General features: G+C 46.5%; 2 protein-coding genes across 3 annotated transcripts in view; both read left to right on the top strand.

The window, feature by feature from the left end:
- Positions 1 to 12,657, top strand: part of Acly (ATP citrate lyase) — a 51,987-nt gene extending 39,330 nt beyond the window's left edge. For both annotated transcript variants that reach the window (XM_021175584.1, XM_021175583.1), the window contains 9 exons: positions 4,521 to 4,648; positions 5,444 to 5,537; positions 7,046 to 7,200; positions 7,498 to 7,648; positions 7,824 to 7,967; positions 9,796 to 9,909; positions 10,682 to 10,764; positions 11,021 to 11,097; positions 11,663 to 12,657. In XM_021175584.1, the coding sequence (XP_021031243.1) occupies positions 4,521 to 4,648; positions 5,444 to 5,537; positions 7,046 to 7,200; positions 7,498 to 7,648; positions 7,824 to 7,967; positions 9,796 to 9,909; positions 10,682 to 10,764; positions 11,021 to 11,097; positions 11,663 to 11,757 (1,041 nt within the window). In that variant the 3' untranslated portion in view covers positions 11,758 to 12,657. The remainder of the gene's footprint in view (positions 1 to 4,520; positions 4,649 to 5,443; positions 5,538 to 7,045; positions 7,201 to 7,497; positions 7,649 to 7,823; positions 7,968 to 9,795; positions 9,910 to 10,681; positions 10,765 to 11,020; positions 11,098 to 11,662) is intronic.
- A 3,840-nt stretch (positions 12,658 to 16,497) lies between these two features.
- Positions 16,498 to 19,083, top strand: part of Klhl11 (kelch like family member 11) — a 10,097-nt gene continuing 7,511 nt past the window's right edge. The window contains exon 1 of the mRNA XM_021176915.1: positions 16,498 to 17,097. Coding sequence (XP_021032574.1) covers positions 16,550 to 17,097 — 548 coding nt within the window. The 5' untranslated portion in view covers positions 16,498 to 16,549. The remainder of the gene's footprint in view (positions 17,098 to 19,083) is intronic.

The following is a 19,083-nucleotide window of genomic DNA, read 5'->3' as shown; positions in this document are numbered from 1 at the left end:
GCTGCTGCTGTTCTTAGTGAGCATCCCATGGGACTGGATTCTCCAGTATGCTGGGGTATTTAGCTGCAACTAGGCTTCACCAATAACCTCTCATAGTCTCCCTTCACGGTGTCAGGCCTCAACTTCTTTGTATGACCCCTTTAGTCCTGGGCTATCAACTGCAACTGAGGCTGCACCTTCACCAGTGGCCTTCTCCAGCCTCTCACAGTGCCAAGCCTCAGCTGCTTCAGGACTCCTTCATGCCTTCAAAACCCATACCACGTGGGTGACTCACGTAATCAAGAGCAGCTGCAGCATGAGGTACATACAACCTTGGGTATCTCTGGAACACAGCTTCTTTGTGCTCTCAGAAGACACTTCCCCGCCGGGCGGTGGTGGTGCACGCCTTTAATCCCAGCACTTGGGAGGCAGAGGCAGGTGGATTTCTGAGTTCCAGGCCAGCCTGGTCTACAAAGTGAGTTCCAGGACAGCCAGGGCTATACAGAGAAACCCTATCTCAAAAAACCAAAAAAAAAAAACAACAAACAAACAAACAAACAAAAAAAGAAAACACTTCCCAGAAGATTTTACCTCAGTGATGCTGGTCTCTTCTTAATCACCACTAATTTCTTAGCTCCAGCTAACCAGTATCAATTGTCCCAGTAGTCCCTTCTATTCTGGACTCTAAAGCTAGAGCCACATGACCAAAGCTGCTGAATTCTGCTGTTTGCTGGGGCTGGAACATGGCCCCCTTGATCTATTACATTATCACTAGCTTTCTGTTTTATAACTCCATCACTGTGTAAGCTTGGCTGTCCTGGAACTTGCTCCTTAGAATGACTTTGAACTCAAGATAATCTGCATGCCTGTCTCCTAAACACTGAGATTAAAGGTGTGGTCCACCAAGTTTGGATTTAAGTTTTTCTTCACCTAGATCTTGCTCTGTTCTAGCTGGCCTTGAACTCAGAGATCTGCTTGTCTTTGCCTCTTGGGATTAAAGGCTTGTACTACCATGCCTGGACCTAAATTTAGCTGGGTGGGATCTTCCCCAAGGTCACTACTCCCTTAATTCAATTTAATATCCTGGAACACAGGATTCAGCTCCATTTCACCTCCTGGTGCCCCTTTAATACTGGAACCATATATTTTATATTTTTCCTTTCTCAGCTTGCTGTGCTTGTTTAAAATGCTCTTCATGAGACTTAACCAGAGAACAAAGTCTATGATGGGTGTTTCTGAGATTTCCTTTGTCAATGAAATGAATCTGACTCTTTTCACCTTAGCCTCAGGCAGACTCTTCAGACAAGGGCAAAAAATAGCCACATTTTTTTTTTTCACCAAAATAACCACAAAAACAGTCTTTATGCCATATACTGAAATTCTTCACTGAAACGTCTTGGACCAGGTCCACACAATTCAAATCACTCTCAGTAACAAAGTTTCTCATTCCTACTAGGATAGCCCATTAAACCCCACTTAAAGCATTACATGGCTTTTTCAAATCCAAAATCCACATTCTTCCAAACAAAAGCATGGTCAGGCCTAACACAGCAATACCCCTGATACAAACTTTTGTCTTCGTTAGGGTTTTACTGCTGTGAGCAGACACCATGACCAAGGCAAGTCTTATAAAGGGCAACATTTAACTGGGGCCGACTTACAGATTCAGAAGTTCAGTCCATTATCATCAAGGTAGGAACATGGTGGCATGCAAGCAGGCATGGTGCAGGAGGAACTGAGAGTTCTACATCTTCATCTGAAGGCTGCTAGAGGAAGACTGACTTCCAGGCAGCTAGGATAAGGGTCTTAAAGCCCACACCCACAGTGACACACCAACTCCAACAAGGGCACACCTTCTAGTAGTGCCACTCCCTGGGCCTAGGCATATACAAACCATCACACTGGGGCAGTCTCTCAGCTAGCTAACTTAACCTGGCATCTGCCATTCTGTGTCCCTGTGTGGGTCTCTGTCTCTATTTCTGTGTCTCTGTCTCTGTGTGTGTGTGTGTGTCTTTATCTGTGTCTCTGTGTGCATGTCGTGTCTGTGTCCAACCAGAATCCTGCCCCACACTTCTTGCTCCAGCTCTGGGCCATCAGCTCTCTATTTTACAAAATGCCACGTTTTAGTCTGAGCTAATTAGCAGCAAGGCAACACCTGATCCATCTCCTAGTCTCTTCGGGCACTGAGAGCTGCCTGACCTTGCTCTTTTAGGCAGGTGATAGAAAGACAGTACCAAAGTCTTGCTAGCCCTTAGCTCTCTCTCTGCCCAGCAGTCAACATTTGGAAATACAGGGACACCCCTTCATCCGATGAAAGGGAAGGTAGCCCCTACACTCCTCTTTCTCTGCCTGCTTTTCCTTCTGTCTTCCCAACCATGCCAAGGATTCCTCTAAGGGGTCAGCACCCCGATTTTTGGATCTTGCTGACACTACCCATTATTCATGGGGAGCACAGGACATTGAAATGTGTTAAATTTTAGAGGTAATTTTTTTTTTAAGACTTGAGTTCATTTATTTGTTTATTTTTACTTTTGTTGTTGTTTTCAAGTCAGTTTCTCTGTGTAGCCCTGACTATCCAGGTACTCTATAGACCAGGCTGGCCCTAATTCATAGATCCACCTGCCTCCAAGTGCTGGGATTGAAGGTGTGCGTCACCACCCAGTTTAAAAGTAACTTAGATTGTTGTATGACGCTTAAGGATTATCAGCTAGTATAGTAGCTGTCTGGGTAGCAGTTGATCTTGAATCCTTGAGCAGGTCACTCTCTTAATTTCAGAGAGAGGAGAGTGAGAAATGCCCCTTAATTGGCACACTGAAGGCAGCTACTGAGGGAATAGTTGAGAGATGGAAACTTGGGCTGCAGAGATAACACTGGCTGTTCTTCCAGATGGCCCAGGTTCAATTCCCAGCATACTTAGCTCATTTCAGGGGACATGCTGCCCTCTTCTGGCCACTACACATTGTGCATATGTATACATATAGGTTAAATAGATACATTTAAAAAGTGGAGAATTCAAGATAGGCCTTATACAGTGGCACTTTTACAAGTGTGGGTCTCAGAACACATGCCTTCAAGGCAATCACCCAGCCCACCAGAGAAACAGGGCTGCTTTAAGTCAGGAAAATGCTATTATTGAGAAATCCCAGAGTTTAAAGTTTTGTTTGGTCAGGTATGATGACCTACACATGTTGCTGAGGCAGGAGAATTGCTTGGGGCCAGGAATTCAGAGGTCAGCCTGAGCAGCTTAGCAGAAGGGATCCACTATGAAGTATCTGCTGAGTTTCAGAGCGAGTTTCTGAGCGCAGAGAAATATTATTAGCCTTTCTACAAAGCATGTTATGGATTCTCCTTTGTTCATTTAAGTCTGCAATACCGCGGGCTGGGACCAAAATCGCCCAGGTTCAAATGCGTCCACATACTACTTTGTGGTTGGTGGGCAGTCACTCAGTCCTTGAGGAAACACGAGTAGGCAGCAGACAGAGCATCCTGTGAGTGGATGCTCTTAGAAAGCGCTTGGTGGTGGGAAGCACTGGTTACTCAGATGAGATGCTAGTACGATTGCTTGCTGGGTCCCATCCTAAGTCAGAGGTCAATTCATTTATTTTCCCAACTGCTTGACTCCCACCTAACTCTTTAAATTTTTTTTTTTTACTATATTTAGAGTGGGAGCATCAAATGACCCTCAAATGTATCACAAGACAATATGTAGGAGTCTGTCCTTTCCACAATTGTCATGCTTGGTGGCAGGCACTTTTTGCCACTGAGCCATCTCACCACCCCTGGTAAAGTGTTTGATGGGTTTTTCTCTTCCTCCATGTTCCTGTTTCAATGGGTATACACCTTATTCCAGCCCATGGTCAGAAGGAAGAAGCAGTTGCTAGTTGTTGCTATGGAGATGTAAGCCTAATGGCGTAAATGCTGACTTTTTGTTTGGTTTGGTTTTGGTTTTGGACTTTGGTTTTTCGAGACAGGGTTTCTCTGTGTAGCCCTGGCTGTCCTGGAACTCACTCTGTAGACCAGGCTGGCCTCGAACTCAGAAATCCGCCTGCCTCTGCCTCTCAAGTGCTGGGATTAAAGGCGTGCACCACCACCGCCCAGCTAAACGCTGACTTTTTGAACAGCTTGAGATTTTTGCTTTCATATGAACTCTCTTGAGCTTCTAGGCATAACTAACTCTATCCTTTGCTTGGCTGAGAGCTAACCTTCCTTCCATCCCTCTTACACTGGCCACAGGGATAGCAACCATGGCTCATGAGAAGAGGGTGATCTTGAAGTTGGATTGACAGCTTTGAATCTCACCTTACTGTACACTATATATGTCATCTTGGAGAAGTTAACTTCTCCCACCTCAGGTGCCACATCTGTGATAGAGGAGTTGCCTCTCCTACCTATTTAGTTAGCATACAAAGGCTTAGATGAAGGCACACATGTGAAGCCTTGGGCACAGGCCAGCCTGTGGTCAGTACTAATGTCTCCCAGGGTTTCTTCTCTTTCCTGGAGAACTGACCAGCCTAGTAAAGTTGCTGTTCTTTGCTTTCCAGGTCCAGTTTGGCCATGCTGGAGCTTGTGCCAACCAGGCTTCTGAAACCGCAGTAGCCAAGAACCAGGCCTTGAAGGAAGCGGGAGTGTTTGTGCCCCGAAGCTTCGATGAGCTTGGAGAAATCATTCAGTAAGGAATGGGCAGGATGTGGTCTCCCCATCTTTCCTGATCCCTCCTGAGGACAGCAGCCCCCATAACACGGTGGGGGAAGGGGGCTCTGGATACTCCTAGCTATTCATTTGCTCTAATGCACTACAGGGAAAACCATCTTTTTCTAGGCTTTTGTTTTATTTTAGTTGTAAAAGTATCAGGTCAAGGCCAATGAGGCTGGCGTTAAACCTCATTTGGTTTCTGAGGCCACAGGCTTGGTTGGTGTTGGTGGCCGTTAAAGAGACCTGGGCTTGGGTGTGTTTAGAAAGTGTCATCTTAGCCAGGTAGTGGTGGCGCACGCCTTTAATCCTAGCACTTGGGAAGCAAAGACAGGAGGATCTGTGTGAGTTCCAGGCCAGCCTGGTCTACAGAGTGAGTTCCAGGACAGCCAGGAGCACACAGAAACTGTCTCAAGAAACAAACAAACAAACAAAAAGTGTCATCTGGAGTATCATATATCACTTCTGGCTGATAGAGTTAGTGGACATTTATTTTTTTTTCTATTTCTACCTCCTGAATCTGCCTTGGCTGTTTTCGTCTCTTCCCGTGGTTCTCACATTCAGCTTCCCATGAGGCCTCGTCCAGTGAAGGGGAGCTAAAGGGGTGGGGGCCAGGACATCCTTGCCCATAGTTTGTTTTCATTTAGTTCTTGGGATCCAGTTGGTAGGAGTAGGGCACTGTCAGCCCAAGATGCCTACAGTGTTTGGGATAAAACGTAGAAAAAAAAAATGTCTATAGAAACCATAGTGTCTCCTGTCTCTCTTTCCCTCCCAGGTCTGTGTATGAAGATCTGGTGGCCAAAGGAGCCATTGTACCTGCCCAGGAAGTGCCACCTCCAACAGTGCCCATGGACTACTCTTGGGCCAGAGTAAGTGTCATGGGTATCTGAAGGGTGAAGGTGGATTTGGGGGGTTTATTCGTTTGTCTTGAAAACATACTTTCTACAGTCCTAAAACTTGGTATGTATAAAATGCAGAGATTGTCTGCCTCTGCTGCTCGAGTGCTGGAATTACAGGCTTCTGCTCCCATGTCTAGCTCTTAGTTGGTGTTCTTACAAGTAGCCCTGGCTGTCCTAGAACTTACTAGACCAGGCTGGCCTCAAACTCAGATATCCTCCCAAGGGCCAGGATTAAGGGTGTGTGCCATCACACCTGGCTAGATTGGTGAATCTTAAGGTGGTTTGACCTCCTGGATATGAGACCCCTTCCAACTACTTAGAAACCTCTCTGATTAACTCTTGGGTCCCATGCACTGTATACTAGAACTGTCCCTGGTTTTATTTTTAGGTCAGGTGACAGAATGGGCAACACAGCCCACATCTGATGTTGGAAGGAGCCAGCTTTTAGGGGCTGAGAGTCAGCACTAGGGAAGTAGAGGCAGGAAGATCAGAAGTTCATGGTCGTGTTACTTATTCTTTCTCTTCCTCTTCCTCCTCCTCTTCCTTTTCTTCTTCCTTCTTCCTTTCTCCCTCTTCTTCTTCTTCCTCTTCCCCTTCCTTTCTTCCCTTCCTTCCTCCCTCTTCCTTCTCTCCTCTGTCCTTTCTTCTTCCTTCTTCCTTTCTCCCTCTTCTTCTTCTTCCTCTTCCCCTTCCTTTCTTCCCTTCCTTCCTCCCTCTTCCTTCTCTCCTCTGTCCTTTCTTCTTCCTTCTTCCTTTTTTTGGTTTTTCAAAACAGGGATTCTCTCTGTAGCCCTAGCTGTCCTGGAACTCACTCTGTAGATCAGGCTGACCTTGAACTCACAGAGATCCACCTGCCTTGGCCTTCTGAGTGCTGGAATTAAAGACAAGTGCCACACTGTCCAGCTTAGAAAGATACTTCTAAGGAATGCTTACCTAGAACTTACAAAGGAATATATTTAAAATTTTTGTTTAGTGTTTATCACAGGAGATTATTAGAAGATAATTATGAGGTGGCACAAAGCAGTTAAAAGGAATTAACTGAATTGTACATGGACAGACATTAATAGAGTCAGATCCACTAAGTAAAAGGCACACTATGGCATGCTTGCTAAATAGTCTTAGTGGTCCTCAAACTTGGTGTGTCTACTACCCTGGGCCTCCACCTCTTTTTTTTTTTCTTTTCCTTTTTTTTTTCTTTTGTTGTTGTTATTATTTTTGCTTGGTTTGATTTCTCTATGTAACCCTGGCTGTCCTCGGACTTAGTGATCGCCTGCCCCTGTCTCTCAGTGTTGGGGTTAAAGGTGTGCACCTCTATGCCTTGCTAACCTCTACTTCTTGAAAAGAATTTGTCTGGGTATTTACTGCTAGGCCATCAGAGCGGCCAAGGCATTCCTGAGAGCACACACAGCTATCTGTCTTGGAAAAAACAAAAAGCCCTCTGCTGGCCACCATAACCTTCTGTCCTCATGTCTGCTTAGGAGCTGGGTTTGATCCGAAAACCTGCCTCATTCATGACCAGCATCTGTGATGAGCGAGGGCAGGAGCTCATTTATGCGGGCATGCCCATCACTGAGGTCTTCAAGGAGGAGATGGGCATCGGTGGTGTCCTCGGCCTCCTCTGGTTCCAGAGAAGGTGAGACACATGGGTAGGGGTGATAGGGCACTGGGCTTAGAGCAGATTCACTACAATTTTATTTTGAGTTAACTTTTGATTGTTGCACATTCAGAAACCTGTTATGGGCTAGAAAGATGGCTTGGTGGTTAGTAACATGCTCTACGGTGTTTAATAACTGCAGCTTGGCACAGGAATCAAGAAGGGTTTGGCTTGGAATTGGTGGTGGTAGTATCAGGCTATGGAGGAAAGTGTGTCCTTGTCATTGTAGCTCCTGGACCTTGTTCCAACTCTGCGCCTCTGTGTGCCCTCCTTTAGGTTGCCCAAGTATTCCTGCCAGTTCATTGAGATGTGTCTGATGGTCACAGCTGATCACGGGCCAGCTGTCTCTGGGGCCCATAACACCATCATCTGTGCTCGGGCTGGGAAGGACCTGGTCTCCAGCCTCACCTCAGGGCTGCTCACCATTGTAAGTCTGGCCTTCCTGGGAGGCAGCAGCTCTGGAATCATGCTGTCTAAATGCAGCAGGCTCCTAGGAGCCCAGGGTAAAAACTCCAGTCCAGATTCTGCTCAGGGCATCCTGGGATGGTCTGCAGGCTGGGAAAGCCATCCCCCTCAGAGGTGTTGCTTTGTCTCTCCTACAGGGAGACCGGTTTGGGGGTGCCTTGGATGCCGCAGCAAAGATGTTCAGTAAAGCCTTTGACAGCGGCATCATTCCCATGGAGTTCGTCAACAAGATGAAGAAGGAGGGGAAGCTGATCATGGGCATCGGCCATCGAGTAAAATCGGTAAACTGAGGCATCTGTGGAATGAGTGGTGATAGGAGGCCTGGAGCCATGGCATCACAGTTGAGAGTGCTTGCAGCTCTTAAAGAGGACGTGTGATTAGTTCCCAGCACCCACATGGCAGCTTACAACTGTAACACCCTCTTCTGGATTCTGGGCACCAGCAAACAGGTGGTGGACACACATAAGTGTAGACAAAACACAGACTTTCAAAAAGAGAAAGAAACACTCATGCTCTTGACTCCGGTATGCAGAGCTCTGGATCTATAGACCAATGCCAAAGGCAAGGTGATTCTTTCCCAGTCACGCTACAGATTGATGGCCCTCAGGGGTCTTTCTCAGGTCATTCAGCTTCAGTTTTCCAAATGACCTTGTAGGAGAAAGATCAGGGAGAAGTGTCAATTACCTTCTACCAGACTGCACTTCCTGTCACACAGATCTGAGGGACCCTCAGCAGCCATACCGTGCCCATCATGGTTAGCCATGGCTGTTCTGTCATTCAAGCTAAGCAGCACTGGGCTTTCGGGGTGGGGATGGGGGAGGACTGCAGATTGTCAAAGGCCAACAACCTGTTAGAGTCAGGCTTCGTGGCAGATGTCTTAACCCGCTGATCCATCTCTGGCCCTTTACTTCTATTGCATTGGTTAAGGCAAGTCAGACAGTTGGACTTGGCATAATATTAAGGCAAGCCCAACTGAGATAGACCCATAGGGAAAGACAGAGTATTTTAAATGGTTAGTGTGGCCCTGTGCCGGATGACAGTCATGTGGATGCCCTGAGAGCATGTCCTTTAGGTCACCAGTGGTAGGATTTAGAGTATGTCTGAGTCATCTCACTCACCCACTATCAGCCACAGGGTCTCTATCTTAGTTACAGCTTCTCTTTCTCTTCTGTTTGTTTTTTGAGATGGTCTTTCTGCGCCTTGGCTGTCCTGGAACTCCCTATGTAGACTAGGCTGGCCTCGAACTCACAGAGATCCTCCTCTCTCTACCTCCCAGGTCCTGGACTTAAAACTGTGCACCGTTACACCCAGTTTAGTTAGGGTTTCAGTTGCTGGCTGGCGTAAGAATACCCTGATCCGAAGCAACCTGGGGAAGGAAGGCTTTCTTCCATCTCACAGCTCTTAGGGCAGAGTCCTTGGCTGAGGAAGGTTAGGGCAGGAACTCAAGGCAGGAACTGAAGGGGAAACTTCAATCATTAATCAAGAAAATTTCCCACGAAGTTGCCAGCAGGCCATTCTAATAGAGGCATTTCCTCATTCGAGGTTTCCCTTACCAAGTAACTCTAGCTTATTGACAAAAACCAACCAGGACAGGGCAGTCTCTAAACAGATGGCTAGCTTCATCTGTCCCAGGTCTGGATTTTTTCCTAAGATGTTTGGGTGTACAAATTGCTGCCCTGTTCCCAGCATGTGCAGAACGTTTTTTGTAGCTCGACTGGATGGCAGAGCTGGTCGGCAGCCTGGCTTGTGACTGGAACCTAAAACAGGGTAGAGAATGGCTGAATCCAGCCCCTTCTGCCTAACATCACAGATACTGGTTAACTTCCTAACCATCAAGGCGGGTGGGGTGAGGCCCAATTCCTTTCATATAATAAAAGAGGCCATTACAGAGGTTGTTTTGAGGCCCAAATGAGACATAAGGGGTCTTGAAAATCCTTCCATCTCTTAGTGTTATCCTTAGGGGTGCTATGAGGAATTGTATGCATAAGTTGGTCCCCATGATGGCTCCAGGGTAGCACAGGTACAGACAGGTCTGTCCACTTGTCACACAAGCATATCCCTTGGCTGCTGTGTCTGAGCGGGTGTTTCTGTAACTGGATCTTTTTTTAGATAAACAACCCAGACATGCGAGTGCAGATCCTCAAGGACTTTGTCAAACAGCACTTCCCCGCCACCCCGCTGCTCGATTATGCCCTGGAAGTGGAGAAGATTACCACCTCCAAGGTGAGGAAGGGAGGGGTTTGTGTCCACCTCTGCCCCTCTGACCTATTTTGGGATGGATTTCTTAGTTATGGAGGTTTTTGTTTGTTCTGAGACAGGGCTTATATGGTGGTATAGGCTGGCTTTGAAGTCACTAAATAGTAGACAGTGCTGTCTCCCACAGCCTGCCCAAAGAGAACATTTTTGAATGGTGTCAAAGTTCATAGTCATAATGTTAGCAGCTTCCCATTCCTATGTCAAATGCCTGGCAGGTCACAGGGGAGGATTCATGTATTGTCTTCTAGGGGTTCCAGGCTGGAGTGGCAGGCAAAGGCTGGCAGGACAGAGTGACTCAGTCCATCCCAGCGAGCTCTCTCCTTCTGCTCCCCCTGGGCTCCTAGCTTGTGAGATGGTGCTTCCCACAGTCATTGCAGGTCTCCCCTAATTGAGTCCTCTCTGGGAAGTTCTCACAGACAAATCCAGATATAAGACTCACCGAACTCCCAGGAGTGTCTCAGTCTAATTAAGTTATTCATCTGTTAGTGGTGGTTTTATAAATGTTTAAATGGGGAGCCATGCTCACACAGCATTGAGGCAGGAGACACTTAGAATAAGCATTCCAGGGTCCTGTCTGCATTGCACCCAGAGAAATGAGCATTAGAATAATAAAGATAATCTTTACAGAGTATACAGGTAGCGTGCCTACAAACCACCACAGTAATAGTGACTAACAGTGAAGACATCAGGAAAAAAATAAGAAATGATAAAACCTTTTTTTTCCCCTTTGCCTTCTCAGAAGCCAAATCTTATCCTGAATGTGGACGGCTTCATCGGCGTTGCCTTTGTGGACATGCTCAGGAACTGTGGCTCCTTCACCCGGTAAGTGGCAGAGCCTCAGCTCCAGTGCTAGCTGATTTCTTCTGCTGTTTCCTCCCAACCGTGAGGGGACTTAGCAAGTGTGTGGAGGCGTAAGGAGAAGGAAGGCTAAAAGTTGCCTCCAGCTCTGCCTCACACAACGCCCCACTTTTTCCACTTTGGAACTCTAGGACTGCTCTCTGGGAGGAAGTAGTGCTGTCTCTTTAAGAAGACGGTCACATGATTCATTTGAAAAGAACCGGTTGTTTGTGTGTTGCAGGGAGGAAGCTGATGAATATGTTGACATTGGAGCCCTCAATGGCATCTTTGTGCTAGGAAGGAGTATGGGCTTCATTGGTGAGTTGGCTGGAGTTTCAAGGGTTTCTTGCCACACTCCTTGCCCCTACAGCAGATGTCAGAGTCTTCACCGCCATTCTTTTGTTTTTAATTATTGTTTGGGTGGGTGGCACATGGAGGTCTATGCCATTCTCAGCTCTTATTTAACTTTTCTTCTTATCTTTATTTTCCTTTTATTACTGGGAATAGTTTCCATTACTAGCTAAGAAAAATAGATTCAGTCTAACAGTTCCCTTTTTACCAAGTCTGACTGATCTATCTGTGAAGTGAATCTGGAATTCCTGTGTGTGTGTGTGTGTGTGTGTGTGCATGCATGCGTGCGTGCGTGCGTGCGTGTGTGTGTGTGTGTGTGTGTGTGTGTGTTGTTTTATGGTTTTCTTATCTGCCCCTATTGCTGAGGGTTAACTCCTGGGAAGGCCTTGTGCCTGGTAAGCAAACACCTCACCACAGAGCACATCCTCAGCCCTGTGTCTACATTTTGTACGTCAGGAAGAAGTTCCCTCCCATTTTCCGACCTTCACCATGGCTTTTGAAACTAATAACAGACATCTTGACTCCATTTTAGGGCACTATCTTGACCAGAAGAGGCTGAAGCAAGGGCTGTATCGTCACCCATGGGATGACATTTCCTATGTTCTTCCAGAACACATGAGCATGTAACTGAGCCAGGAGCCCTGCTGTAGGAAAAGGAAGACAAAAACCCCCTCCTCGACAATATAGCGGACAGACAGCTGGAAGCAGAGTCCAGTGTAGGCTGGGCCTGGAGCGGAAATAGCCATTGATGTGCAGGCATGGAAGGCCGACACCCACAGGCCCACTCAGTCCACACAAAGAAGCTTAGTATTTTTTTTATATATATCTCTATATATAAGCATAGAAATTTAAAACCAAGCCAATACCTGTGACATTTGCTCTGCTACCTGCTGTATCTATTATATGGAAGAGTCTCAGCAAGCACTGTCAGAATAGTGTTCTTCTAGGGCCTTATGATGTTGCTTTCTTTTTTTTTAATTAGTTAAAAAATTTATTTTTCCTCTAGAGGAAGGGAATGCAAGTTTTAAGACTTTAAGATACTATCTGTCTGTAGGACCACTGTCTGGTATCCCATTTCCCATTCAGCTTCACACAATGTGAAGAACACTGTATTAATCTGATTTTTAAGGATCTCCTTTTTTTTTCTATGTTATGTGTTAAGGGTTTATTTAGTATCCGACTGAAATGTCCCATGTTACAGACCAGTGTCTACTTATGTCAAGGGGAGGAGGGCTGGGACCATTGTATCCTTAGCCATTGTTGCACATGTGGTGTAGTAACTTAAATGTCAAGTTGTAACATACAAGTGTTTAAAATGGAAACGCAAAGCAAAAAGCTGTGAAATGTCTTGTGTCAGTGTCCTCTGTGTTCATGCAGCCGACTTGTCTGTTACTGAAGTGTGGGTCCAAAGACTCACAGCTGTTCTGCATCTGTAACCCACAAAGATTCTGGGCAGCTGCCACCTCAGTCTCTTCTCTGTATTATCTATCATGTTTGGTTTAAATAAACTAGATAGTAACAATGGTGTGATGTTCTTCTGTGTCCTCTGCTTTTGTGACAAAGCTGTCCTGGAACTTGTAGACCAGGCCGGTGGCCTCTGCATGCACCAGCTATGCCCAGCTCTTGGTTTTATCATTTTAAAATCTGCCTTTGCCTCTTGAAAAGGAAGATAATGAGAACCCCAGTAAATATTCAGTGCCCCACACCCCTCAAAGGATATAAAAGCCCTAAAGGTTAGGCTTGGTGGCACCTTTAATTCCAGCACTTGGAAGGCAGGGATAGGCAGATCAGAGTTCAAGGCCAGCCTAGTGTATGTGGTACCTTCTAGGCTTTAGGATATAGAGAACCTGTCTTCAAACACAGAAAAGACTGATCTGGAGAAGGGGCTTGGGGGGGTCAGAGCATTTGCTGCTCATCCTGGGGTGCTGAGCTTACCCAGAACCACAGTGGGTTGTCTACAGCCATCTATAACTCCAACTGCGGGGGATCCTACACCAGTGGCCTCTTGGGACACCAGTGGCCTCTTAGGGACACCAGTGGCCTCTTAGGGCACCTCATGTGCACATACCCACATAACCTGCATATAATTAAAAGTAACTTTTTAAAAGATTATTTACTTATTTATTATATGTAAGTACACTGTAACTGTCTTCAGACACCCCACAAGAGGGCATCAAATCTCATTAGGGATGGTTGTGGGCCACCATGTGGTGATTGGGATTTGAACTCAGGACCTTTGGAAGAACAGTCAGTGCTCTTAACTGCTGAGCCATCTCTCCAACTCCCAAAAGTACTTTTTAAAAAATCCTCCGCCAGGCGTGGTGGCGCACTCCTTTAATCCCAGCACTTGGGAGGCAGAGGCAAGCGAATTTCTGAGTTCGAGGCCAGCCTGGTCTACAGAGTTCCAGGACAGCCAGGACTATACAGAGAAACCCTGTCTTGAAAACAAACAAACAAAAATTCTCCAAAAGAAAAAGCTATTAAAACACCAGCTTATGAAAAATATACACTTCTATACCGCACTTTCTGTTGGTATCAGGATCAGCTCCGAACCCACTGACCTGCGCACCTGTTGCCAAGGCATCCACCACCATATTCCCAGAATCCACTTGGCAGCTACTATGTCACTATCCAAATAAAAGGAAGACCCCTTTAATTTCTCTTTCGTTGCCACCTCTGCCCTTCTTCTACAGTAAACCTCACATGGAACTGTTTGGCCTGGTGTGGTCTGTCTGGAGCCATGCTTCTAACACAACACTTTCCCCTTAATGATTAGGGGTACCCATAGCTCTAGCTATTACTCAAGCCAAAAGCTGGAGAGTCACTTTTCTGCTCTACTGGGTTCCAAGTTCTGTTCATTTACCCTTGAACTCTCCTCTGATCCATATCTGTTCTACTTAACTGGTGCCTTTATTTCCTCTTTTGTCCTGGTACAATCCATCCTCTCTCAGTGACATTTAAAAATCAAGTTGAGGGCTTGCCAGGTGAAGACATTTGCTGCTAAGCCTGACCATGTAAATTTGATGTGGAAGGAAAAGTTCTCTAACAGTAGGTGTGCGAGGTACATGCAATGACAATACTACACACCTATACTAAAGAATGTAAAAAGAGTTAAATTCTGACACTCCACTATCTTGCTTAAAATTTCAAAGTGGCTTTTATTTGTTTTTTTTTTTTCAAAGATTTATTTATTTATTATATGTAAGTACATTGTAGCTGTCTTCAGACACTCCAGAAGAGGGCGCCAGAACTCCTTACAGATGGTTGTGAGCCACCATGTGGTTGCTGGGATTTGAACTCTGGACCTTTGGAAGAGCAGTCGGGTGCTCTTACCCACTGAGCCATCTCACCAGCCCCTTATTTGTTTTTTTGATATAGGGTTTCTCCATGTAGCCCTGGCTGTCCCAAAACTCACTAGACTAGCCTGTTCTGAAATTCAAAGATCCTCCCAAGAGCTGGGTTCATTCACTTTTATCTAGTCTATATGAAATGGTAATTATGCAGCAAGCATTTGATTCAGCACTACCTCATTTCATTCTGTGTTCTTCCAAGGTAGGCAACATCCATTTTTAGGAAATCAGACATAAGTAACTCCTCACCTTCACCCACCTAGCTGAGACTCAGTCTTCTTTTGAGACAGCCTAGCTCAGGTTGTCTTTCCACAAATGGTTCTGCCTTAGCATCCCAACGGCGGGAGTTACAGGCATGTGCTACTTTTACCAGCCTGAGACTCAACGTCTTACGCCTTTACTACCTTTTGAAAATAATTTTCTCAGCCTGGTGGCACTTGGGAGGTAGAGGCAGGTGAACTCTGTGAGTTCAAGGCCAGACTGGTCTACAGAGTGAGTTCCAGGACAGTCACCCCTACCTAGCTGAAACCCTGCCTATAAACAAACAAACAAATAAATAAATATTCTGTTTTGTGGGCAAAAAATATGGCTAATTGCACCTAACACCAACCAAGCCTAATTAATGACTCAAGTTCGAGTTCCATCCTCTAATGTAGTGATGTTCATTAAATCGTGCTTTGTACTCCACACGAATACCCCACCATAAAAATAAATAAATGTAATTTTTAGGGCTATTTATTTATTGGTGCTGGGGTGATTAAACTGCCCTGGTTTCTTATATAGCTCATGTTAAATTGGGTGTGCTCAGGAACATTTTAGTAATCCCAAAATCCCGGAGAAGAATCAGGAGTTCAAAGTCATCCTTACCTACACAGCAAGTGTGTGGCCACCCTGGGCTACATGAGAGACACTTGCAAAAATAAACAAATAACTTTAACGGCGTTATTTTTCTTTATACTGCCCCCCTCCTGGATTGGAAAGATAGTTTAGCAGTTAGGAGTACTCTCTCAGAGAACCAGTTTGATTGTTGGCTCCCAACATCCTTATCAGGTGGGTTTTTTTTGTTTGTTTGGTTGGTTGGTTTTTGGTTTTTTGAGATAGGGTTTTTCTGTGTAGCCCTGGCTGTCCTGGAACTCACTCTGAAGATCAGGCTGGCCTCGAACTCAGAAATCCACCTGCTGGGATTAAAAGCATGTGGCTATAAATAAATAAATCTTTTTTTTTTTTTTTTTGGTTTTTTGAGACAGGGTTTCTCTGTATAGCCCTGGCTGTCCTGGAACTCACTTTGTAGANGAGACAGGGTTTCTCTGTATAGCCCTGGCTGTCCTGGAACTCACTTTGTAGACCAGACTGGCCTCGAACTCAGAAATCCGCCTGCCTCTGCCTCCGGAGTGCTGGGATTAAAGGCGTGCGCCACCACGCCCGGCTATCAGGTGGGTTTTTAACTGCCTTTATTTAACTCCAGCTACTGGGAATCTAACACCTACCTGTCCTCTGTAGGACATGTGCACAGACACTTTGATAAGAATAAAATTTAAAAATTACTTTCTCTCCAAAGTCATTCGTTTTGTGTTTCAAGACGGGGTTTCTCTGTGTATTCCTGGCTGTCCTGGAACTCACTTTCTGAGACTAGGTCCTCGAACCCAGGGAGATCAGCCTGCCTCTGCCTCCCAAGTGCTGGGATTGGCACAGGCCAGCAGAGGCAGGGGCAAGGTGGATCTCTGTGAGTTCCAGGCTATCATGGTCTACAGAGAAAGTTAAAAAACAAACAAACAAAAAATTGTGTGTACGTGTGATGGCGAGGATACACTCCAAAGCAACTTAAAGTAGAAGAAAATTCAACAAAACAAGCACAGGCGGCCACCATAATGGAGGAGAGAGAAAAGGTAAACCTGAGGTTTTTTCTGGCTCCGAGAACTGCGCTTGCCTCGCTAGAGGGCGTAAGCACGGCAGAAGTGCGCAGGCGTGGCTCCGCCCCGCGCGCACTATTTAATCCCAGAATGCCTCTGTGTCGCACCAGACTTGCCGCACCGTTCGGAAGCTGAGGGGGCCGGTACGGCGGCGTCAAGATGGCGGCGGCTGTGGCGGCGGCGGCTGCCGCTGCGGCCGCGGCTGCATCTTTTCAAGTGCTGGAGATGGAGAGCATGGAGACTGCCGTCGCCGGTTCCGCGAGCCTGGCCGCCGAGGTCCGAGGCAGTGGCACGGTAGACTTCGTGACCGGGGCCGGCATCTCTACCCTCGTCGACACGGGCGGGGGCGATCCGGGCCCAGAGGCCGAGGACTTCGAGTGCAGCACTCACTGCTCCGAGTTGTCCTGGCGGCAGAACGAGCAGCGGCGTCAAGGCCTTTTCTGCGACATCACCCTGTGCTTCGGCGGGGCCGGAGGTCGCGAGTTCCGTGCCCACCGCTCGGTGCTGGCCGCTGCCACCGAGTACTTCACGCCCTTACTCTCGGGTCAGTTTTCGGAATCGCGCTCGGGCCGGGTGGAGATGCGCAAGTGGAGCTCAGAGCCCGGACCCGAACCTGACACGGTGGAAGCCGTTATCGAGTACATGTACACCGGCCGCATCCGAGTGAGCACCGGCAGCGTGCACGAGGTGCTGGAGCTGGCCGACAGGTGAGACGACGGTGGGCGAGCGAGGGCTGGGGGAGGAGGGCCCGTGTCTGTGGTGCCAGCTCCCTCATTATGCCCGCGGCGGGACAGACACCGCGCCTGGCACTGAGGATGCCCCCTGAGAGTCTAGCTTGTGCGCATTGCACCCCTGTGCTCAGATTTCAGGTGGTAGGGACAAAGGCGATGAAAAGCGGTGGGTCGTGTTCGACTCCTGTGATGATGACATTTTAAAAACGGTGAAGGGCTAGCTACGGATCGGAGGAAATGTCATTTAAACCAACCTCGCAGTGGCAAGAGAAATTGGCCGTACAAAAGGGAATGGGTGCACATTACAGGCTTCCCAAAGGCCTCAGTCAGGGTCCAGGCTGGCTTAGAGAAGAAAGGACGTTAAAAGAAAATCCAGCGATTCCGGATATGCTGGGTTTAAAGACCAGAGGGTGTGTGTGAGGAATGTTTGGATTTTATTGAGTGTGATGGATGGGAAGCTGGGTAGAGAGACTATCTGATTTTAATATTTAAATACGAAATATTTAAATATTTCAAAAGTGAAAAGTGGATTGTGGAAAATGGATTGTAGGGATCCAGAAAGGACGCCAGAGGTTGGTTTGGAGGCAGGTGGAGATGCTAGTACTGTTACAAATCCTTTAACACATACCTCTCCAATGCTAGACACTGACCTCGTTAAAGTGCTGGGGGAGGGGGTAGCAGTGATCAAAACACATGACAATCCTTTTTCTTATCAAACTCTCTGATGTTTGAATATATAACATGTTGAATAATTATTTCAGCTGTGATGCAGAATGAGGTGTGGGACTGTGCGTCATAGGCCCTAACCTAATGGAGAGGAGTTTTTGTTTGTTTTATATTTCTTTGTTTTGAGACAGGTTCGCACTATGTAATTCTGGCTGCCCTGGAACTCACTCTATAGACCAGGCTGAGAGGAACTATTTTTAAATTGGGCCCATAATGTTCAGAAATCATAGCAAAAGCATATAGGTGGCAAGGTAGTGTGCTTCAGGTAGAGGGAGAAAACTGTGGGTTATATAGCTGCATGAAGGAGGCAGGATGAGAGGAGCAAAAGCATCCAAGTGGTGGGGAGGATGGATGGGTCCCTTGGAACAGTGATGCTCACCCTGCCTAACGAACGCTGCAACCCTTCAATACGGCTCCTCATGTTGTGGTGACCCTAACCATAACATTATTTCCTTCCTAGTTCATAACTAATTTTGCTCCTGTGAATATCTGATATTTAGGCTATCTGATATTTGACCCCTGTGAAGGGGTTGCTTGATCCCCAAAAGGGGTCACAACCCACATGTTAAGAACCTTTGCCTTAAGGCCTTATGGGCCTGTGAAAGAAGCTGACCTTTTTAAAATTAGGCATTGAGAATGATTCTGTTTTACTTAATAAATTCCGTGTCAAAATACGGCAGGACAGGGTGCGGCAGGAGCTGTAGCAGAGACTAGGTCATTGTAATAGTGGTGGAGGCTTGAATTGAAGAAGGGAGGTGATGAGAACGGTGTCATCTGTGTGTATGCTTTGGGATTTATGTATAAGGGTGTTTTACTTGTGTGTATATATGTACAGTATCAGTGCTTGGTGCCTAAGGAGGGCAGAAAGAGGACATGTGGATGCTGGAAATTAAGCCTGGATCCTCTAGAAGAACAGCCAGTGCTTTTAACTGCTGATCCATCTCTGCAGACCATCTGTGTTTTGAAATAAAGGAGATGAGGGGGCTGGAGAGATGGCTTAGTGGTTAAGAGCACAGACTGCTCTTCCAGAGGTCCTGAGTTCAATTCCCAGCAACCACATGGTGGCTCACAACCATCTGTAATAGGTTCTGCTGCCCTCTTCTGGTGTGTCTGAAGAGAGCAATGGTGTACTCATATGCATAAAGTAAATAAATAAATCTTAAAAAAAAAAAAAAGAAAGAAAGGAGATGAATTACTGGTAGACTTGACACAGGAGTGAGGAAAAAAAATTTTTTT

Source organism: Mus caroli, chromosome 11 (genome assembly GCF_900094665.2).
Source record: "Mus caroli chromosome 11, CAROLI_EIJ_v1.1, whole genome shotgun sequence".
NCBI lineage: Eukaryota > Metazoa > Chordata > Mammalia > Rodentia > Muridae > Mus > Mus caroli.
Note: the sequence above shows the minus strand (reverse complement) of the source record. Positions and strands in the feature narration are given on the sequence as shown.